At 39.6% G+C, this 25,004-nt stretch overlaps 1 protein-coding gene across 1 annotated transcript in view; it reads right to left on the reverse strand.

Annotated features, from left to right (window-relative positions):
- Window positions 1–828: 828 nt before the first annotated feature.
- The window catches only part of xxylt1 (xyloside xylosyltransferase 1), a 65,946-nt gene continuing 41,770 nt past the window's right edge, over window positions 829–25,004 (reverse strand). Inside the window, exon 5 of the mRNA XM_007252576.4 lies at window positions 829–7,538. Coding sequence (XP_007252638.3) covers window positions 7,142–7,538 — 397 coding nt within the window. The 3' untranslated portion in view covers window positions 829–7,141. The remainder of the gene's footprint in view (window positions 7,539–25,004) is intronic.

Here is a 25,004-nt window from a genome sequence, read left to right on the forward strand (position 1 = left end):
ACATCTGTAGGTTTCAGTGCTTTAAATCTTAATCAGAACTTCTTGTCAAATGTTTTTTTTATTATTATTTATTTACTTTTATTTATTTCAACCAGTGTCAAAACATTAAATGATCAATGTGGTTCAATATAAAGCAGCAAATGACAGAAAACAGAACAGCAGTGGGAAGTTCATAAAAGGGCAGTCATTTATTCATTCATTTATTTATTTATTCATTTATTTATGTGCCAACAGTTAAACTATTACAAACATATGAAACATATGAAACATTAAACACACTTCACTTTCTAACGGAAGAGCAATGAATGTTGGAATGCTACTCTTTGGTTGTTTTAAATACATTATGCTTTTATGACAAAACATGTTTAAAATTCAAACACAAAGAATTCTTCACATTCATGAAGGCAGTTTCACACAGAGTCCGATTTTTTTTTTTACAGACCTAAAAAAAAATGTATGTTGAAAAATTCAACACTTATATATATATACTAGCACATTTAAAAAAAATGCATTTTCAATTATGGCTTACAGTCAATAAAAACTCAAAAATCTGTGTCTTAAAAGTTAGAATATTATAAAAAGACAAATTGGTACATTTGGTAGTGTGGGCAGTGTGCCAAATCCTGCTGGAAAATGAAATCTCCATCTCTATAAAAGTTGTCACCAAAGGGAAGCATGTAAATAAGCATTACTGAATTAATAAAATAAAATATATTTTCAATGATATTCAAATTTTTGGAAATGCACTAGTAATTAAATGCAGTCTTTCCCGCACAAAGAGACAAGAGACTGTCTGAAAGCATTTTTTTTTAACTACAAGTTTATCTGGAGTGTTAGGGCTCTGTATTGACCAGCACTTGGCGATACGGTGCATATCATGCTATAGAGCTTTCGATTCAATATATAATGATATATTGCGATACTGTAAATGTGTTGGCCTGAATGGTGTGAACGATATACAATATTTGTAAAAAAAAAAAAAAAAAATACTATACTTCTATTTGTTGATTGCCGAAAAAAAATCATACTTGGTGTGAAAGGGCCTTAAAACAGGAAAATTATAGACTTAACATATTTATAAACATAATTAAAGAAAGAGTGGTTTCGATTGGTTTATTCAAGTCTTTAAATCAGACCCAAAGTCTTGATCTAAGATCCACAGGAGACTCCACTGATGTGCTTGAGTTTAATTTCAGGAATAAGGTGTTGTCTAAAGTTCTTTGATCCATAATATAAAATAAAACTTTATAAATCTTGGTTCTTAACTTGGTTCTCTAACATGTTTGCTCACAAAGACAAGTCATCAACTTCAGATTTAGACTAAACAGCATATTTTATTCATATTTTTGAGCTGCCTCTTCATGGCAGACAATGCATTTACACAGTTTACATTAACATTTTTGAGAATTATTCATAGGTAGGGCCAAGGAGTGAAATGGAATTGGGCCACAGTGTAAACAAGGATGCTTAAATATATATAAAAAAATAATAATAAAGAAAAAAAAAACTCTTTAAATCAGCCTGGAATGCTGTAATGATTTGAGTCTTCTTGCACGACTTTTAAGCCCACTACTTTTCATTGAAACAATTCTTTGTGTACGGATGTCTGTGATGTTTTTGCATGCAAATAAAGCAAAAGAACAGTTTTTACATTTTTAATCTCATTTTAATTTAGAATTCTGGAAATTCAGATACTAAATTTACGCCATACACTTCTAATTCTATTTTTTTCCCATTTCTCTCCCGCCCAATCAGTTGTTGATACAGCATTGCTCGGAGCAAAGCGAAGCACAGCGATTCGGTTCCAATACATCAGCTCACAGATGCCTTGTGCTCTACGAGTAATGAAGGAGAAGAGCTCCATCTACCCACCCAGAGAGAGCAAGGCTAATGTGCGCTCTCTCGGGGCTCTGGCTTCTGATGGCAAGCTGCATGCCCAGGATTCGAACCATCGATCTCCCGATCATTCTGCGCCATGGTTCCTTTAGGTTTGACAGGCATCTGAATTGTGTTTGATGCTTATGACAAACCAGCCTGCTCTTCTTTGATTGGCTAGATGCAGTGCAGAACTTTTTTTTGCACACACTTTAGGCCGTAGGGGCAAAAGACAATGTTGACATATCAAAGTATTGCAATATGTAGTTTTATTAGTTAAAATGTAAAGATTGGTGTTACAAAGCGGTTCATTTTGTGTTGTGTTTAAACTTTGACCTCTAAATAGTAGTATTTTACTCTGTTGTTAGATCCCACTGTTCTAATTGGGAAAAAAATTCAACTTTCCTTTTATTTAGATTTTATAAATATGATGAGTTTACCTAAAATTTAAATATATTGACTTTCTTACTGTATCACAATATACTGCAATATACTGTAATATTATCTGTATCATATTACTGTATTTTTCACACTATAAGGTGCACTTATAAATCCACTCCACTGAAGTACAGCTTCATACAGGAGTTTCAGTTTAGTTATCCAGCAGTATTAGCATTAGCTGCTAAACGTGTAAAGCCCTAGCTTTTTGGCCGTTCAGAGGTGGGTATTATCGGCCTGTAGCCTGCTGCTAACCCCACCTAGCACTGCTGGAGCAGCATTAGCATTAGCATACACAGACCTACATGGCCAGCAGCAGCTCTCTCCCTCTCTCCCTCTCTCTCTCTCTCTACATAAATGAATAGGATGTCTGAGTGTAAAATGGCAAGTGGATACATACCGTGAGAGCTGGAATGCTGTCTCTAAATAACTATTTTTAAATCTTGGACCACTCTGAGCTGTCAAAGACAGAGCAGGATTGATATGTCATAGCTGTCAATTTCTTTACTTCGGCCAGGCAGCATTCTAACATAAGTGTTTCTCAGCACAACCCAACTCTGTAAAAACCTCACAACAGCATCTGACGAGCTTTGCGGCACAGCCAGGAACGGGTCTCATGACTTGCTGGCAAAACATCAGAGAACTCATTACAAAGGACTTTAAAGGCAAAAGAACGGTCTGCTTCTGACGCTGCGCAGATTACATACTTTCAAAAGGTGGAGGGGGGGGGGGGTGCTGATAAGTGCCAGCCAAGCATAACATCCAGCACACAGCCTGATCCTGCAGCAAACTGAGGTTAATCCTGCTGGAATATCTGGAATCCCCTTTCCCAGCTCATTCGCATATCCCAGTGCCTCACTAACCAGGCTGATTTCCAGGAATCTGGAGAGGATGTCAGACAGTGAGAGGAGTCTGACTCTCAGGCGTTCACAATATTTTGGCCTCTGTTATTCTTATATGTGAGGATGCACAGAGAACAGCAGCCTAATGATGCCAACACAGACTGGGCTTTAGTTAATGGATACGGCCAGACAAGGCCGGTCACGATCATTATCACTCAGTGCTCAGTGGGCGGTAATGATGGTGACCGGTGGTGTCTGGCTAGGATCGTGTCCCATGATACTGGTCCCAAGTTCATTTATATTTGTCCCCTGTTCCATAATATTAGACCCATAATCTGATAATATTCCCATGACCTGGTACTGGTCCCTTAATATTGGACCCTTGATACCAGTCCATTGTCCCATGATTTTGGGATCACATGCAATAATACTAGACACATACTACTAATTTCATAATGCCTGTCCCATGACAATAGTCCAATTAAATTCCCATGTCCCATGATTCATGATGCTTGTCTAGATGTCCCATGTCCTATAAATACTATTCCCATGACTTGATACTAGTCCCATGATACTAGTTCCCATGAAAGATACTAGTCCCATGTCTCATTATACAAGTCACATAATTCTAGTTCCCATGTCTTATTATACTAGTCCCATGTCCTATGATACTTGTCCCATGATACTAGTCCCTTGTCCAATGATACTAGTCCCATGTCCTATGATACTAGTTCAACGATACTAGTCCCATGTCCTATGATACTAGTCCCATGATACTAGTCCCATGTCCTATGATACTAGTCCCATGATACTAGTCCCATGTCCTATGATACTAGTCCCTTGATACTAGCCCAATGATACTAGTCCCATGTCCTATGATACTAGTCCAATGATACTAGTCCCATGTCCTATGATACTAGTCCCATGATACTAGTCCCATGTCCTATGATACTAGTCCCATTATACTAGTCCCATGTCCTATGATACTAGTCCCTTGATACTAGCCCAATGATACTAGTCCCATGTCCTATGATACTAGCCCAATGATACTAGTCCCATGTCCTATGATACTAGTCCAATGATACTAGTCCCATGTCCTATGATACTAGTCCCATTATACTAGTCCCATGTCCTATGATACTAGTCCCTTGATACTAGCCCAATGATACTAGTCCCATGTCCTATGATACTAGTCCAATGATACTAGTCCAATGATACTAGTCCAATGATACTAGTTCCATGTCTAGCGATACAAGTACAATGACCTAATACTGGTTCAAAGATACTAGTCCCAAGTCTTATGATACTAGTTCAATGACATTAGTTTCATTATACTAGCCCCATATCCTATGATATTAGTCCAATAATACTAGTCCCATTACATGATACTAGTTCCATGTCCTATGATACTAGTCCCCTGTTTAATAAAACTAACTCCATGTTCAATGACACTAGTCCTATGATACTAGTCCCATTACCTGATACTAGTTCCATGTCCTATGGTCCTAGTCCCCTGTTTAATAATACTAGCTCCACATTTAATGATACTAGTCTCATGACCTGATACTAGTCCCATGTTACTAGTCCCATGTTTAATGATACGTGTCCCATGTCTCACTCACCAGGCTGTTTTCCTGGAATCTGGAGAGGACGTCAGACAGTCAGAGGACTATATTTAGGCTTTTTCTTATTTGTGATGATGCACAGAGAACAGAGCACGGCAACCTAACTCTTATCATCAGTCATGAACCTGCACAGTGCCAACACAGAATGGGTCTGAGTGTAAGGTTTTTTTAAATGTCGGGTGCAGAACTTATGGGTTTTGAAAAGTGGGTCAGAGTGCTTTTTATGCCTTACACCCCCCCAACCCTCTGCATCATCCTTGTATAAACACTCCCACATGGTGGGGGCTTCTTGACTGGGACACATCAGCTGCTCAGTCTGAAAGGGTGGCTTCAGGGGGGCTATTGTAGCATAGTCAGGAGTGCAGCGCTAACGCTAGCCGCTATCTGCACAGATGAAAGGCAGGGAAAGAGGAGATAATGCATGTAGGCTCTCTCTCCACCTTTTCTGGCTGTATCTGCCTGCACAGAGGAGCCGGAGCCCCAGTCTGTAGAGGCAGAAGCAGAAATCGCTGGGTGGTGGGGAAGGGTGGCTGATTGCTCTTAACCCTGCTGTCTGAAAACTGCTGATAAAACGCTTGATAAAGAGCAGATGGATCAGGCGGCTCAGCGTGGAGCATCTTCAGTGAGCACAGATAATAGCGCCTTTGCCTTATTTGCATGCAGAAGCGCAGGGGACGAGATAGGTTGACTGTAAGTCATTTCAAAGTTTGGTTAAAACCCAAACGGATAAATCTCAAAGGGTAGAAAAACAGTTATCGTTTCCAGAATATCAAATATACTAACAACAGCTGATAAAACACTGTGGTCTAGTGCAGAGCCTTTTAAAGGCAGTAAACAGCTGGATATTTGGAAATGTGTAACTATGTGCACTAATATAATATAATATAATATAATATAATAATTAGTAATATACTACACACTAACAGGCCTGTTATGTCATGTTATAGCATTATAGGTACCACTTTAAAATAAGGCTCCTTCATGAAGGCTGTATAAATAGTTTACAAAGGCGTTTATCATTGATTATTAATTAGGTTATAAACCATTAATAAGCAGTTACAACACATAAATAAAAAAGGGCAAGAGTGGACTTCCATGTACCAAATAGTGATTCCACATTTGTTTATAAATGTTAAACCTTATTTCGTAATAGATACTATCTTACTTTGTCTTTTCCATCAATCAGCATTAACTTCTGTTAATTAATTTCTGTTAATAACTATTTATTTAACTATAAAAACATATTACATGACTAAACTGACTTTCTATATTGTTTTATTACATATGTTAAAAAAGTTCTTTTCACTGTTATTTTTTCTATGTATGTGTTGTAAGTAATGTTTAGTAATGTTTTAAACTTTAATTAGTAAAGTATTAAACTTTAATTTATAACCATTAATAAACTCCTGTATAATCATTTTTTTTTTCCATTGGTTGCTGTCTAATAAAAAAAAGTATCTCTGTTTTGTCGATTTTTAAATTACTACACAATTTTAAGAGAAAAATTTCCTTGGTGAACAGACCAATAGAAATACTTCAAAATAACCTGAAATAAATTTAAAATTATATTTTTTGAAAGATTTCTCCTGTAAAGTTGCTGTTTTGGAGATGCTTGTTTTTCATTGGACAGCAACATTATACACTCTTTATAAAGTAGCCTTATTTTAAAGTGGTACTGCAGTATATAAACTGATCAAGAAGTGTTAAGTTTAGGAAATGGCTTGGAAACACTTATATCTGTATAAGCTGTGAGGTGATATCTTGTGAGTGAGGTTAAACCTTGGCCATTTTCCAAATTATCAGAACTTATCGAAGGCTGATTGGTGGATGGCAGATTAATTAGACATTTAATTTACTAAATTTTATCTTTCTCGATCCACAGAGACACGTGCACCAGTGGACAGTGCAGTAAGTGGAAATGATTGTGACCGGTGGCTTCTGGCTACACCTGTCTATGTGAATGCACAAAATCACATGTACATTCAGTGCAGCAGGCCATACACACATACTGCATCCCAAAGGTCATTCCAGCCTAATTGCATAATTGTTCTTTAGCTTCTGAGGGACATGGCAAAAGTCATGGGACAAGATATTAGTTCCTGTTCCATGGGAGTAGGCATGTCAATGTAATATAATGTATGGATATGATGCAAATGAATACTAAACGAAAAATACGTAAAAGGTATGGCATATTGGATTCCATAATCGTTGTAGCCATGGTCTTCATTAAATCCATTCTGGATCCTGAGCAGCATGTATCTATACTCACTACTCACTAATCTTCACTTCTTCTCACAGCATCATGCTGCGCTCCATCAGACAGTGTAAACTTAAGAGACTCATAAACTCATACAGTCCCGCTCAGTCATCAGGTATGGGAGTGTTGCAGTTCCCGTGGTAAACGTGCACAGGTCCCTCGCAGTGATAGTAAAGCTGAAAGATGTCCCCGTAGCCGTGGTCCCTCCACCAGGTGCACAGCTGCCGGTTCCAGCCGCAGGGCAGCTGGTGGAACAGCTCCGGGTGCTCCATGCCAATCATGGTAAAGAAGTCCTGGTCGCCGAGGTGCCCCCGGAAGTGGTACTGCTCAGCCAGACGGGCCACTCTCTCGGGTTCCAGCAGCTGGTTGTAGAGAGCCGAGCGCTGCATGGCCTCCAGGTCCAGTAGCATCACCCCGCTGTTGAAGCCCGGAAGACCCTGTGGAGGGGGGTCGCCCACGCGGGATTTGGGGTTCTCTTTGCGGTACTGCCAGAAGGTGTGCCTGGAGTTATAAATATAGAGAGAAAACAAAGTCAAAATTAGTTTACACAACCTGAATATTCCATTCTGATGTGAGCGACTTTTCTCTATACTGTTTAACTCCATTATTCAGTTTATTATATAGGTAACATGAACTGCTTTGTGTTGCTTTAAGTGGGTGGAGCTTCTGGTCATGGTGAACATAATAAGGCTGGTGTACAGTAGTAAAGTTGTAAGTGGTATTAGTGAATATAGTAACTCTGTATTGTAGTAGAGAAGTGGGAGGAGCTTCTGAACATGTCATGTCATCTGCTGGTGTTGATACATTGTTTTATTATCAAGTCTAAAGTCAGTGTAGTTTTGTTTTCCTGCAAAATCTTACAGCACTTAATGCATCCCTCTGCTGAGAACTTTTATGGAGATGTGGATTTCATTTTCCAGCAGGATTTTGTACACTGCCCATACTGCCAAAAGTACCAATTGGTCTTATATAATATTTTAAATTTCTGAGACACTAATTTTTGGGTTTTCATTGGCTGTAAGCCATAATCATCAACAATAAAATAAATAAATGCTTTTTTAAATGATTTTCTTATTTTTTTAGATGAACTAGTACATCCATTCATGCATGTCAGGCCTGTAACTCATTCAATAAAAGTTGGGATCAGTCTGTGCTGTGTGTAGTTTTGCACTGTTTTGTAGAAAAATCAAAGCAAACAAGTCTTTATCAGATCAATAACACAAGTTCCATCACAGCAACCCAACTGAAGGCTCACACTGTTTGGGAAAGGAAGTGACAACCTCCAAGACATGAGGGTCGAAGTGCTTTAATGAAGGCAGAAATGTGGTGTTCAGCCCAGCATGCCTGGCCCTTGTCCAGCTGGCGGACCGCGGTCTCCCGGCCGCTCTGAGGACAGTGCTGCAGCTGAACAAAAAAACATGACATGCACATAACAGGAAAAGTGAAGGAGCAGGAGGCAGATGGTATGCCAAAGGCCACTGCCAACTCAGCAGCCCCGCCCCCTCCCACACACACACCACACTGAAGCAGCCACCCCCCCACCAGCCCAACATACCACTCTCCACATGGAATTCCAGGGGACTTCTCCTCAGATTAGGACTTGAGGAGTGAAGCTCTTGGATTTCTTGGAAAAACATATTCATCAGTTTTATTACTTTGAACTGTAATCCTGTGTCACTGATTTGGGATATTTTATATTTTAGATCAGACATGGATAGCAGAGATATCTATACACAAAATACTTCCTAAATATTTCCCTGGTTTCCATGAACACCTACAATTTTACAAAAATGATGAATTAAACTAGCAGTTTTTGCTCCCAGTTGGCTGCAAAACTTGGCCCTCAGTTATGCCTTGGGTAGATATGGAAATTATTTAATAAGTGGTCCTAACAAACAATGGGTTTTGCTATAAGAATGCAATTGCCATTAAGGCTACAAACTGCATTGTTAAAATCCAATTCTTTGCTCAGATCGGGTTTAAAAGCAAAAATGAATTCCGATTTGACCATTCACACTCATGTCGCATGTCTGTGGATCGGATACATATTTAATTTAGGACCACAAATAAAAGTGACTCAAATCTGATTCGAAAAAAATTCATTTGGCATGTTCACACATCCAAGAAAAGAACTCAGATCTGAGCCACACTGTGCAAAAAAAATCAGATTTGAGTCACTTCAGCCTGGTAATGTGAACGTAGCCAAAAAGTGTTTAAGAGATTATTTCTATGTAGTGTACCTCTTGGTGAAAGATCGTGGACTGCTAGATATGCCTCTATGATGCACCTGACATTTTGCAGAAATAACAGACTTTGAGGGAATGCATTACTGGATGAACTAAGAGAATCAAGATGGTCATTTGAGGCCGACAGTTTGCCAGTTATCTTTCCTTTTTTTTTTCACCGTTTCCTCACAATTTAGCTAGACCAATTGTCCCACCCATTCAGCTGCTACACAGATGTATATCCCTCATCACTAGTGATGCCAAGACACCAGGAGGATACAGACTAGCACACACCTCCTGTAAAGTCATGTGAAGTCAGACTCCGCCTCTTTTTTTTTTTAGCTGCTGCTGATGCAGCATTGCCGAGTAGCATCACAGAGCTAACGCTCGGAGGAAAGCACAGCGACTCGGTTCTGATACATCAGCTCACAGATGCAGCCTTGTGCTGATCCACATCACCCTAGGAGTGATGAGAAAGAGAGAAAGGGAGAAAGAGCACCATCTGCTGTACCCACCCTGAGAGAGCAAGTCCAAATGACCTGGATTTGAACCAACGATCTCCTGATCATAAAGACTCAGCAACCCCCCAGTAACCATCCAGGTTTGAGTATGGAGGCCAGTCCATGCAGTGTTCTTTGGCTTCCATGGATCATGGGACCTGATACCACGAGACCTGTTCAATTATCCCACACTGTCTGTAGAATCAGGAAATACCTGGTTAAACACTGAGCCTTAAGGAAACCCCAGAATCTCAGAATCCTCAGAATCCCAGTGTTTTCTGCTCAGCTACTGTTGGTCTGAACATGGAGTTTAAGAGGATTCCTCCGTTCAAAACTGGAGCAGTACGGTCCGGGCTGCCAAAACATCACATAGCTTCAACCGAGGAACGGCAGAGAGTCTGAGGGCTGAGGAACCGTGACATGCAGGCCGAATCCTTCTGAAGTGGAGAGCGTTTCCCCTCTCAGAGAACGCTTCAGAGCTCTCTCTCGCCGCCTTTCTCAAAAAGAATGAGCCGAGGAAACAACAAAGTGATCGCCCGGCTCACTTCTTACTGCAGGTTCGACTGACAGCCGAGGAGCCGGGCTGAGAAGATGACACGACAGCACTGCAGCTTTTATCAACCTGTCTCCGACTTCAATTTAGCACAGCTACTAGAGGAGGCTGCTAGAGCTGAGGGCTAGAGCTGAAGTAAACATATATATATGTACACACACACCACAGCACTGAGCTCTAAAACACACACACACACATACACACACACACTTTCAAAGTCAAGCCTTAATAAAGTCTGAGGCTCCTGTGTTCTTCTTTCTGAGCTCTTTAAATCTCGGTTTCAGGAAAATACAACTGAAATGTTCTCCTCTCGTCATTCTGTTCAAAACTTGTTGTTTTTATACCGAGTAAAACACTGTATGCCCCACATTTCACATGCTGTACAAAGCTTGCTGAAAGTTTTCAGACACTTGCTCAGCAAATGTCTTTTTTCTGAACTAGAAAAAGAAACTTGTATGATCTTTAATACCAAAAACTACAAACAACATTTCCTGTGGGAGTCAGCCTGCCCTGAAAACCAGGGCTGTTTTGAGGTAAATAGGTTACGAGGCAAATAGCTTAGCTAACATGAACATTACCCATATTATTTTGTTATGTTGCTAGCGTACCTGATGCTAAATTACACCATTTGTACACACAGGCATAGTTTACCCAGTGAAAATTATCACTTACTCCTGTTTATTCTTCTTCTTTTCTTTCTCTTCCTCACTCTTCTTACTTTTCTGGCTTTTTGAGAGATAACTCCTCTGATTAATGATCGCCGAAAATTCATATTTTGCAGGCTGCAGGAATGACGAACCTGGCTAGCAACTAGTGGGAACGGCTCCTTCAGGGGGATTCTAATAACAGTCTTGTTGGATTTTTTCCTGCATTGACCATCACAGAATTTAAAGGGCCGCTTACACAGTTTTGTTGTTGCATTCGATTCATAACCAGTAATTGTCTGGGGCCACAGGCCAGCATGGGACCCCAGGCAGTTAATTAGTTTGCTTGTCTTGTTGTAATCAAAGGTCATCAAAGGCCATCAAAGGTCAGCCTAAGTCCTATCTGGTCGGGATTAGTTTCTCAGGGGGTTCTGGGCTAATTTTCTCTTTTATGGGGGTTTTTATCCTCTGTGATTTTATTCTTGTCAGAAACGATCATGTACGTGTTTTTCTCAGACGTCCTCTAAGAAAATTACAGGCTGAATTATCTACTGTTTTTCTCTGAACTCCGTGCTCCACCGGTAATTTTAGTCCCGTCCGGATGCACATCTCTGAGTTTCGTCTCCTCACGTTTAATAAAATAGCTATTTGTCCACTGCCGCGCACAGTAATTACACTTTGGTCGTGCGTTTCCACGGAGATCCATGTAAAAAAAACACAACAGCGAGTGGAAATGGAGGAGCTACTGAACGTGATGTCATGTGACAGAGAAAAAAGGCCTAAAAACTCAATTGTCCTCCTGTTTTTTCAATCCCCCTGAGAAACTAATCCTGTCCGAATAGGACTTTTGAGCGAAAATAGGACTTGAGCTAGATTTTTCAGCAGAGTGATGTTACATCCAAATATGAATGGATTTAAATTCAGCTGGATTGGCTAAATTAAAGCCTGGCTATTTTGAATGAACTAAATCTCATGATCAGTAGAGAATTATTAAAATAATCAGTTTGAGTAATAAAGAGGTCAGTTATCCGTGAGTTCTTTTTCATAAATAAAGGAAAGTTATCTTTTTGTCTGGTCTTTCACCCCCTTGCCTCTTACACATACACACACACACACACAGTCAAATAAAAGAGAGCGATGTTGGACAGTGTTATTAGTGCTCCAGCTACGTCACATAGCCAACAATAGGCAGACATGCTGGAAACCAAAACAAACTGCTCTCTGCTTCCATCTCATCCAAGAAAGCCATCAAACCTCCTGACTGCCCCCCACAGATAACCTTTCAGATCCTGAACTGAACTCAAACACTGCTGCTTATATCAGACTGTCTCTCTGTGGAGAAACGCTGGATCACAGACAGCAGTGTGAGTGTGGTCACACTGACACTTCACTTTTCAGAGGTCATGCCTCGTCCTGAGAGATCACCACCCGAACAACACCACAGGACAAACACTCAGCCTGAGGCTTCTGTTTAAAGAGCTGCTTCTCAACTGAGGACAACTTACTGAAAAGAGAGAGAGAGAGAGAGAGAGAGAGAGTAAAGAAAAAAGGATGTCTGATTTTCCACAACAACATGCAACCAATAAACTACGTCAGCTGCTCCTACATGTCACACGGACTCGAGGGTGTATTTAACACACATGTACGTGCATGTCCAGGTCCAGGTAAAAATAAACACTACCTACATTACATAATAAAATTTTAGTTTTCAAACACACAGGGCTGTATTTTAGCGATCGATTGCCCACTAGTCAATTGTGAATCGTGTAGCTAGATTTAGGGGCGTGTTGTGTGTCTGGTATCGTGAGGGCACAAAAAATATGCATTGTGCGGTTTGAAATGTGCAAAAGATTAAATAAAAATATAAAAATAAGTTATCCTATGTATCAAAACAATTTGATATGTTCAATTTGATATATACAATATATCAAGATATTGGTTTAATCGCCCCATCCTTACCCATTGAAGCTATGTACTGTCTGAAGTCAGGGTGCTACTGTATTAAGTAAGAAATGCACTTCAGCAGTGTGGGAGATGATGACAACTTCCTATTGCTCCTCTAAAAGCACCTAATGCCCTTAATATATACTATAAATAAGAACGTTTAACCACACTTCACATGTCTGCTTAGCAAAAGTTCCAGAGATCAATCCATAACACTTGTGATAAACCCAGAGAAGGCCTACGTGCAACCCAACACAGACCGGACAGGAAGGCATGATGATCAGCACAGATGTTCTGCACTTGTAGTGGACAGAGCAGTCGTGCACTGAGTAATACTGCAGGCTGCTGACAGAGTATTAGTGATTTATGAAGTGAGAAGACTGAACGGCACTCGTGAAAAGCCGGGGAGTATTTTGCCAAATGATGCAGTCTGGCTAGAACATGCTGGTCCAGACAATACACACACGTACAGCATCCACAGACATCTCTTCACAAGGCCATTTCAGAGCCCTGGGGAAATATAGCACGGAGAGACAGTAACCGGTCCATATACAATAAACAGGACAAAATAAAACCTTCCAATATACAATGTCTGGCCAAAAAAAAAAACATCACACAATCTAATACTTGGGTGAATCGCCTTTAGCTTTGATTACAGCATGCATTCGTATAGATCAGGACCACCCTGCAACGTCTTCTCCAGTAAATCCAACAGATTCTCATCTGTCTCAGTTCTGGACTCTGGACTTGAATCCTGGCATTGTCATCTTGGAATATGGCCGTGCCATCAGGGAATAAAAAATAATAATACATTGATGGAATAACCTGGTCTATAATATTCAGTATATTCAGGTAGAGTCAGCTGACCTCATTCTTTCAGCACATACTGTTGCTGAACCTAAACCTGCAGACCAACTATAGCATCAAATCCAGATCCGTTTATTTACAGTGAGCTTGCTTAGATTTTCAGATTTCTTAAGCAATAAGGCTGGAGCATTAGCATTCTCTCCTCTGAAGGTGAAAGAGTTAGCGTTTAGCACGGTAAGCAGCTAATGCTGCTCCAGCAGTGTTAGAGGTTAGAGGTCAATAATACTCATCTCTGAAGGGTTAAAGAGCTAGCGCTTAGTGCAGTTAGCAGTTGCTAATGCTAATAATGCTCAAGCCTCTGGAGTGGCTTTACTGCTCCTTAATACCTAACTGGTAGAATTCCTACAAAAGGAGCACCGGATTATAAGGCGCACTGATGATTTTTAAGAAAATTAAAAGATTTGAAGTGTTATTTGTGGCACTCCTTCTCAGGTAATTAAACATGGGCTCATGAATAAATGGCAGCGAGTCAAATTCCAACCAGAACACTCGGACGTGCCTCCTGGCCACCTGTAGTAGTGGAGGTGTGGACAAGCCAACTGGACTGTAAGAGCAGAACTGTCCAGTGCCAAGCCTGTCTCAGAGCATTCTGTCCACTTCTGTGATTCTGCTATTTCGTCGTTCCACACCGGGCTGCTCCCTCTCTCCTCCAGAGCAGGGCGGTAATTAGTCAGCCAAACACTCAGCACTGAGCTGCCAGGTCATCTGCTCTTCCCCTGCGCTCGGCTCAAACGGCTAAACACCGCCGTGAAGTCACTGTGAGGTGCTCTCAGAGAGAGAGAGAGAGCAAAAAACAACAGAACGATCTGTACCGCACCCAGCCGAGACAGCCGATGTTCCCTCACAGAGACAGCACAGGACTCTCTGCAGCTCTCAGTACCCAACGTCAAAACCAGGGGTCTGAAAACTGTGTGCTTAATGCTAATCTTCAGGAACAGTCTCGAGTCCAAAATATATTCAATCTGTCCCTCATACAAGCCTCAAAATATACAGAGCACTATATACAGTCATCTAAATGACTAACGTACTTCACGGATTATAAGGCGCACTCAATCAATGAACGTCTATTTTCTGGTCTATTTTCATACATAAGCACACAGTATTATAAGGCACCTTTTAAGCGACACTAGTAAGGAACAGGGGTCTCGCCGTGTTTCTCTTCTAAGAAAGTTATACGAGCACTGGATGTTAATCAACACAGATTTTCTCTTCTTCTTTCTCTATCTGGGTAAATAAAGTGCTTCCGTTTATTTACAGTAAGCTTAGATATTCAGTATTTTAGTGCGGTTAGCAGCAGAGTTTAGCGCAAGTGCTACAATGAAGTACCCTGAGTGTTCAGGTAAGCCACGGCGATATCAGCTAACAGTCAGTCCCATGTAGCTTGTTTTAACACAGTAAACACACAGAATACAGGCCGAGAATGCTCACCTCTGTATGGTGAAAAAGCTAGAGCTGTGGTAAGTGGCTAATGCTAAAAATGCTCCAGCCTTATTGCTGGAGAAACTTCACTGAAACTCCTGTATAACTCTGTACTTCAGTGGAGTGGCTTTACTGCTCTTTAATACCTGACTGGTAGAATTCATACATAAGGAGCATCAGATTATAAATTACACAAGGATTTTTAAGTGCTACTTAATGTTTTACATTCACTCTCAAACACAGAGCAGGTATTATTTGGTGGTGAGTTATTCGCATATTCTTACAATGATTAGCATGGTGGTGGTGTATGAGGTGTTAGTGTGTGCTGTGCTGGCACGAGTGCATCAATCTCTTGCTGCACATTTTAAGTTGGTCTTCCTCATCAGTCCTTCATTAGCGGGCACAGGACGCCGCCCACAGGATGGTACTGACTGGATATTTCAGCTGGGTGGTCTATTTTTTATTTTCAGTTCAGGAGTAATACTGGTGGAGGTGTTTAAAAACTCCAGCAGCACTGCTGTATCTGATTCACAACACACAGTCACACCGTCATACACAACCATAATGGTAATCACCATGCTATCACTGCTAATCACTGCAGTGCTGAAAATAACCACCCAAATAATAATAATAGCTGCTCTGTGGTGGTTTTCTAGTATGATTCTGAGTATTGAAAAACAGGGTAAAAGGAAGAGAATAATAACTTATATAGGGAAACACATACAGAACTACAGTCTGTAATTACTATTATAGAACTACAATCGGCTCCTATATGATCAGTCAAGCTGATAAGATGGACAGTCAATGTGGAAATAAGGATTCAGTCATAATGTTCTGATGTGACTGTGTAATTCAGTGTTAAATCTTATAATTGTGTTGAAAATCGTTTCCTAAATTACTTATTTTATGTTTATTATTTACTTGCAGTAACAATTCACATGGCAGTTTATGTAAAACAAGGGAAAAAGAATGAAATATAAACATGAGCAATTTAACAGGCCACAGGGAAACCCCTCACTCCCAAACCAGCTCTGACTGGAGTGAAAATCAGCTTCATAATGAGGGAAATAACAGCGGGGAAATAAACACATGATTGTAATTAGAGGCCTGGAGAACAGAGTTCATTTCTCCTAAAAAAAAACAGAGAGTATGAATATACATCTGATCTATTTACAGCTGATTTATCTCCGTATTTCAGACTCTGTGGTGAGTGACTCCGCAGGGAGACGACCCGCTGGACTCCACAATAAAACAGCTGTACAACTTGTTCTGGATTTACAAAGTTCAAATCAACAACAACTCTGCTGCTGCCACACGCAAAACCTTGTATCTGCTAAAAGACAACTTTACAGAAGAGGTATACAAACTTCTTAACAGTGAAGAACATTATATATACATAACGTACATGTACAGTGCCCTCCATAATTATTGGCACCCCTGGTTAAGATGTGTTCTTTAGCTTCTCATAAATTGAGTTTTGTTCAAAATAATATAGGACCACGATGGAAAAAAAGTAAAGTCCAACCTTTAACTCAAGTAAATTTTAAGGGGGAAATAAAATCCCTGACTAAGAAATAATTATTCTTCATAAAATCACCTGTTCCACAATTATTGGCACCCCTAACAATTCTTAGGAAATAAATTTAATAAGAGTATTTCTGTCACTTCTACAGTAGTTTACGAAGTTGATCAGAGTATGTAGGAACATTTAATTGGTAATTCACAACTTCCTGTTTCCCTGGGGTATAAATATGACGTGACACAGAGGCCATTTATCTTCAACATGGGAAAGACAAAGGAACATACCATTCAAGTGAGGCAGATGTGTGTTGACCTTCACAAGTCAGGCAATGGCTACAAGAAAATCGCTACTCGCCTACACCTGTCCATATCTACTGTCAGAGGAATTATTAAGAAGTTTAAAACAACTGGAACAGTGGTAAACAAGCCTGGACGAGGACGCAAGTTTATTTTGCCACCACGCACAGTGAGGAGGATGATAAGAGAAATAAAAAGTTCTCCAAAGCTCACTGTTACAGAATTGCAACAAATGGTAGCTTCTTGGGGTCACAAAGTCTCCAAAACAACCATCAGGCGCTATCTACATGCCAACAAGCTGTTTGGGAGGCATGCACGGAAGAAACCATTTCTCACTCACAATCATAAACGCAAACGTTTGGAGTTTGCTAAGCGGTACTGGGACTTCAACTGGGACCGTGTGCTTTGGTCAGATGAAACAAAGATAGAGCTTTTTGGCAACAAATGCTCTAAGTGGGTCTGGCGTAACACAAGAGCTGAGTATGCAGAAAAGCACCTCATGCCCACTGTGAAATACGGCGGGGGATCAGTGATGCTGTGGGCCTGTTTCTCTTCTAAAGGCCCTGGGAACCTTGTTAGGGTGCATGGCATCATGAATGCTCTAAAATACCAGGACATTTTAAACAAAATCTGGTGGCTTCTGCCCGAAAGCTGAAGATGGGTCGTCACTGGGTCTTTCAGCAAGATAATGACCCTAAACATGTGGCCAAATCTACACAGAAATGGTTCACCGCACACAGAATCAAGCTCCTCCCATGGCCATCTCAGTCCCCAGACCTCAACCCCATTGAAAACCTGTGGGGTGAGCTGAAGAGGAGAGTGCAGAGGAGAGGACCCAGGTCGTTGGATGATTTAGAGAGAATGTGCAAAGAGGAATGGTCAAAGATCCCTCTTTCTGTATTCTCCCATCTTGTGAAACATTACAGGAGAAGATTAGGTGCTGTTTTGTTGGCAAAAGGGGGTTGTACAAAGTATTAACATCAGGGGTGCTAATAATTGTGGCACACATGATTTGATGTTAAATAATTATTTCTTAATGTGGGATTTTTTTCCTACTGAATAAATTCACTTGAGTTAAAGGTTGTATTTTACTCTTTTTTTTCATCGTGGTCCTATATTATTTTGAACAAAACTCAATTTATGAGAAGCTAAAGAACACATCTTAACCAGGGGTGCCAATAATTATGGAGGGCACTGTATATATGCATTATGCATATAGTTTATACAAATATAATATTTTAGAGTTTTTCTATTGATTCATTTAAATGCATATTAAATGCATAATATATAATAATTGTATAATATAGACATTTTAGAGCATTTCTATTGATTCATTTAAATGTAATATAATAAATGCATAACATAATTTAGTTGTATAATTTATACATTTTAGAGCATTTCTATTGGTCCATTTAAATGCATAATAAATGCAAAACTAAAATTGTAATTACATTTTAATAAATACAAAAAATGTCCAGATTCAAACTCGTAACATAAATAAATAAATAAACCTTAGATACACATTTATAATGTGAAGTAAGTAATACTAATACTATGTGCTAGCTAGCATGCTTTTTCCAATTAATATTTTTTTCTTATCTTAAGTTTTTCTTAAGATTTTAAATTTAACATTTTACTTTTAAGTACCATCTATGAATTATGCAATATCTAGTATAATGAATATTGTATCTAAAATAAAAGATTCAGTATCTATTGTAAATAATATGGTTTCTACAACAAATAATTCAGTGTTTAGTAGACATTATGCAAATTTGTGTGTCTGCAATAAATGACTGAATACTTTATATTAATTATTCAATTATTCATTGTCTAATAAAATATGTGGTAACTACAATTACAAGCATCTACTATAATGATGTGGTATCCACAATTAATGATAAGTACACATAATAAATGGCTCAGTATTGAATATAAATACAAACCAGAATATATTCTATATTTCACATTCTTTAAAGAAGCTCCTCTTGCTTAGATGACAGCTTTACGCATTTTGACATTTTCTGTTTGAGAAATGATATAATCCATATTCTGTTAATAACTACTCAGGTAAGTAAAGAATTAAATTACCTTTAGAAATAAAGGTCATTAATTAAAAAAAAAATAATAATAAAAAAAAAAAATCAAGAACTTTGAAAGTATCCTTAAGTGCAGTCACTGCAAAGGACATCAAAAACGTCATGATGAAACTGGCTCTCATCAGGACCACTCTATGAAAGAAAGAGCGAGAGTTTTCTCTGTTGTACACAATAAGTTTATCAAAGTTACCAGCCTCAGAAACTGCAAGTTAACAAACAGCTTATTTACAGAGTATTAAGTTACTACATGATTCCATATGTGTTCCTTCATAGTTTACTATATAGGACTGGTACTGTATGTGTGGGTTGATAATGTAATTATCAACAATAATTAATTGAGCCCACACACGTCTAAACTGAGTTTAAAGGGTTAAATATACCCAGTAGTCCATCTGAAAAACATCAAAATCAAGTGAAACTAATGACAGTATATTTCAAAATCCACTGCCCTACATTCCAGACAAACATGTAACTGAAGGAAAGAAATCCATGAAGTATAATTAATATAATAACTGTAATTTTAAACTGGCACAATCACTACAATTTCTGGATGGAGGCTGTGTGTGTGTGTGTGTCTACTGACTTGGAAAGAGAATATAGGATGACTGAAACCATGCACAGCACTAAACATGCCAAATGGACCTGTTATAATTAAATTAGGTCATTTATATAAACCATTTTTATTTAATCATTTAATTATTTATGAATGACCTGCAGATATGGGTCAAAAACATGGTGGATATGCTTCAATATCTTATATAAAAATATAAGACCCAAATTAAGGCCAATTTAATGGTATACCATGGTAAGAAAATGTGCATTTATCCTACTGAAGATGTTTGCTTATTATGTATTATACATTACCAGGGATAGAACCATTAAATGGCTAATAAACTAATAAACTGGCCACTAACTTATAAACTAATAAACTGGCCACTAATGTTAGCTAGCTCTCTGCTAACCTTAGTTCTTTCCCTGGATTAGATGTTTATTATGGGCCACTGCGTTTTCCCACCGGCATTAAACACACCGTCTGAAAATGTATTACTTACAGCAAATTTACAGTAAACTTAAGAGAGGTTAAGATATTTTACGACTTTTTAAGGACCTGCGGGAACCCTGTTATTAGTGGATTATTGGCTGCTTGTAAACATAGCTACTGTGAGCCTATTATGTGAGAGGATAAGATATTGAGGATCTTGCTCTCAGTTGACCCTCTGTATCCTGTACCCCAGATCTGCTCGTGGCTAAGGGGCCGTGGGCATATGAAGCAGTAGGGGTGTTAAGACAGTTCTGTGAGAATGTGAAATGGAGTGGTACCTGCAGTAATTGTGCAGGGCTGTGAAACAGCATGCTAGCACCAAGGCTAGCACTGTTGGCCTTTGAGTTTATACCCTTCAGGTGGTTGTGGGGGCACTGTGTCGGCCATATTTGGAGACAGCAGTGAGACAGATAAGCTAAAACATTGGCCATTCTCTCCCAGTATATCCCAGTGCCTGAGACCAGACATTAAGTGGAGGTCTCAGGTGGGGTTTCTACAGCTGCAGATTATATCAAACATTTCAGAGACACAGGAAGTGAGAATGGGAGTACTGGGTGTTTCAGTAGTAGACCATTTTAGGTTGCAACTGAGATTTGCACTTTTTTTTTCCTTCAAAAAAATTACACAGTTTTATGGTTTTGTAATATTTCACAATGAAAGCATTACAAGACTAATAATAATACTAACATAACATGCTGTATGATTTAAACATGGATATAATTTATGTAAACAAGTGGATTTTAGCTTTTTCCAAGTTAACTGCTAACTGATTATTCAGTAATAGGTAATTACAATATTTATTATTATATTTACAATGTAAATAAATTATTATTATTAAATATGGGAATCAAACAGCACAGTAAAAAAACAGGTCTGAATAGCATACATTCCCGCTGTGTGAGGTCATGTTACTGGCTGTGTATTTCCTCCACTTCTAAAGGTCAATAGGTCGCCTCAGACTGCACACAACCACTTTCAGCCAGTATAACTGGCAACCTCCCATCTCCCAGCCAGACAAGATAAATCTTAGTGAAGTGTTTATGGAAGAACTACCGGCCTGCCCGGCCTGCCAGGCAGTCCAGAAGAGAAATGACGTGGTGCCCGGCTGTGAGACGGTAAGGCCCGTCCTGAACCTGCGGTAAATGTTGGCTCTTACCACGTGTGTGTTTACAGAACTGCATGTGCCACTATTATACGGGGTTCCCCCTAATTTACGAGAAGGGAAGTGGGACACAACAGCATGTGAGAAGAGAGCTCTGTTTACACTGACCAGAGCGTCTCTCAGTGCTGCCTGAGGCTCTGGAAACCAGTTCCTGCTGAAACGTCTGGCACCAGCAGCTGCCGCACACACTGCTCAGAGTGGAAAAAACATCTACAGCACATACTCACAATCATTTTTCAGAGCTGGACCAGAGAATTCAGAGTGCGTCACAGAAAAAAGGCAGACAAACAAACTTGTATCATGTTCCATTCTAAGTACGCCGCTTAAAATTCCGGTCATGCAGCTTGCCATCAGCTGCCGGAGCCCTGAGAGAGCACAATTGGCCTTGCTCTCTCTGGGTGGGTACAGTAGATGGAGCTCTCTCTTTCCCCTCATCTCATCACTCCTAGGGTGATGCGGATCAGCACAAGGCTGCGTCTGTGAGCTGATGTATCAGAACCGAGTCGCTGCGCTTTCCTCCGAGCGTTAGCGCTGTGATGCTACTCAGCAATGCTACAGCATCAGAAGCAAAAAGCCTGGCTTCAAATGTATTGGAGGAGGCGTGTGCAAGTCTTCATCCTCCATGTGTTGTGGCATCACTAGTGATGGGGTATATCGTTGCTGTCCAATGAAAAACACTCATCTCTAAAACAGCAACTTTACAGAAGAGAGAAAAAACCTTGTAAACTTTCAATGGAATTCAATGTAAAAAGAGTTTATTTCAGGTCATTTTGAAGTTTCTATTGGTGCGTTCATCGAGAAATTTTGGCACAGTGTAAGGGACAGCTTGTCTGTTCAAATTATGTAGTAAATTAAAAATCAACAAAAATGGAGATAAGTGTTTTTCATAGGACAGCGACGATATACAGCTGAGTAGCAGCTGGATGGGTGGAACAATCAGCCTACCTAAATTGGAAGAAAATGGGGAAAATTAGAAATAAATAAAAAAAACAAGAGAAACAGAACATCCCATCCATTTGCACAAGGGGTGGAAATCTCTAGGAAATTTATGATTTGATAAAAAGGATGGACGCCGTGTCGCCGTTCACATTTACTCAATGAAAATGAAGCCAAAATCTCCATGTTGGCGATCCTGAAACCCGTCTGTAGAGCGCAGTAGAGACCAGAGGAGAGAGAAAGACTGTGGAGAGACAGCCTACTCATTGAAATAACCCCGCCCCTGAGGGCTGCCTCCACAGAGCTACACAAAGTCTATGGTCCCGCCAATACAGTCATTGGTCCCACCCCGTCTAGGTGTAACCCAGCCCTTTTACACACCAATAACCACACCTTTTTAAATATAGAGCTGAATAACGTTTTAAAAAACGAATTCTGTGGGGATATATAAAAATGTAACAATATAAGCAGAGGTTACACTAGCTGCTGTATTTAAATAATGGAGGTAGAATTACAGTATATTGGGAGAAAAAAAACGTGATTGATTTTTATCTGTTTTGCCACTGAAACCTATGGGGATGGGTGGGGTTACACAGCGTTCTGCAACCCAACAGCAGGGGGCGCCCGACCTGTGGTGGCTTCACCTTTGAGAGACGATGCTCTGTCCAGCTGTACACAGTCTATGGTGTTTTCACTAAACCCTAAACTAGAAAAAAACTGCTAAAAAGTGCACCTGCACCAACACACAGCTCAGACTGGAAAAACACGTGTAGGACAGACACACACAATCATTTTTCTGAATACTTCTGAAAGCGGCACAGAAAAAAAAATGCGAACAGCAGAAATGTACTGCAGACAAACCCATACCGAATGAATACAGGATCTGCAGCTCTGTTTATTTCATGGAGAAAAAGGAAATGAGTTTAGTCTGGCCTGACAAACAATGGGCATTCTGAACAGAAAACAAAGCTGCACTGATGTAGATAAAAACAAGCAGAACGCAGCTCTACTATTACTAACCTACACTGGGAAAAACTATGCATAAAATAATGTAATAATGTAATGTATTTAAGTTAAAGTTTAGTTGGACTGGAGTTTGAGTCTCTGCACAGATCATTTTCATACTAGACTACATACGTCTGCTATGTTCTTGCTGGATCACAGTATAAATCAATAGGGAGCCGGAATGGTATATTTTTATACTTCTTTACATCCAATCACAATCTGGATAGAGGAGAGATTTATCTGGATAGGGGTTTTACTGAACGATGAGAAGCCGGAATGAAAACGAGCTGAAATAAAAAAGGAGTAACGAGGCTATTTTTATTAAAATGTAAGAAGTCGAAAGTTCAGATAATTATGTAAAAACTTTAAAATAATTACTCCATTAAACTAAAGATAACCAACATTTCTACTTAAGTGAGGTAACAAAGTATTTGTACGTCTTTAGTTTCCACCACTGATCCCTACAATGGCAAAAATGGCATTTAAACAACAATTTTTATAACCCTTTTTTTAAATACTATCCATACTTTTTCTTATTTGCGGTTTAAAGATTTTAACCTGAACTCAAATATGAAAAAGACTCAAATAAAAAAAAAGAAGGGGGGGGGGGGGTAGTTTGGGAGGGCCACTGGGTGTTGTATGGGTTTAGAGGCAGGACAAGAGGGAGAGTTGATAGGCTGAGCTAGTACACGAAGTACACGGAAACATCATCCTCGCCTATAGCGCAGTTGAACATGAAAGGCAGAAATTACCACAATAAAAGTGTTTTTTAAAGGTTAGGAAATGCTTATAAAATTTAGGGCGGGACTGGTATGTTTTATTACTTCAAATCACATTTAAGCTATTAATGGAAAAATATGATTTAGGTGTTTAGTGGCTTTTTAAGGAGATTGACCAAAACTCTATAACAAAAACTATAATCATAAATCTGAATGCTGAGTTTTAGAAAACGAAGTAGCAGATCCATCATAACCCAAACATCCAACTACTAAGAAATAACTCTCTCTGTGTGTGTGAGTAAGTGAGTGTGGAGCTGTAGATTTTTAACTTCATGAAATCCAATATTCTCAGTGCTGCCAGCTTCCCACGAGACTTCTATTAGAACTGACCCAAAGCACAATGCATCAAAAGTTTCCAGTTAAAATGACAGACATAATTCAGCAGTAATGAAAAGATCAATATAGGACATTTGCTCTCTCTATTTCAGCGGGTGTATTTGCATAAATAGACGTTTTGGGGAGAGACCATTTGTTAGAGATGATCGAACGCAGAGGCGGCCGATTCATCACGCAGGCACAGCGGTGCAGACGGAATACAGAAAACTGCTGCGGCTGCACGTGCAGGGTTTGATGATATGTGAGCTCGGCTATATTGGATCTTTTCTCTCTTCATTTCCTTCATCAAGCGCAGAATATTTCATGCCGTCCTGCCGTCTCTTGCTGGGGGAGCTGCTTCCCCTCGGTTTGGATGTGCTGTCAAACAGTGAGAAGAATAGATTCGCCAATTAAATCCCAATTCCCACACACAGTCTTTTCTGGGGCAACAAAAAACAAAGTTCATATTCATATTCGTGTTTTTTTGTTCAACCTCCATGGAGACACCCTCCTTACCCACTGATATCCAAAATATGAGTCATGACTCCTGTTTTTCTTTCCAACTCAATGAGGAAAATATTTCGTTTCTGCTGACAGGCATCAATACAAAGCCTAAAACTCAAAGCTGCTGCTACTGCCAGCGATAACACGAGCGTGATGTC

Source organism: Astyanax mexicanus, chromosome 16 (assembly GCF_023375975.1).
Source record: "Astyanax mexicanus isolate ESR-SI-001 chromosome 16, AstMex3_surface, whole genome shotgun sequence".
In the NCBI taxonomy this organism is placed as follows: Eukaryota; Metazoa; Chordata; class Actinopteri; order Characiformes; family Acestrorhamphidae; genus Astyanax; species Astyanax mexicanus.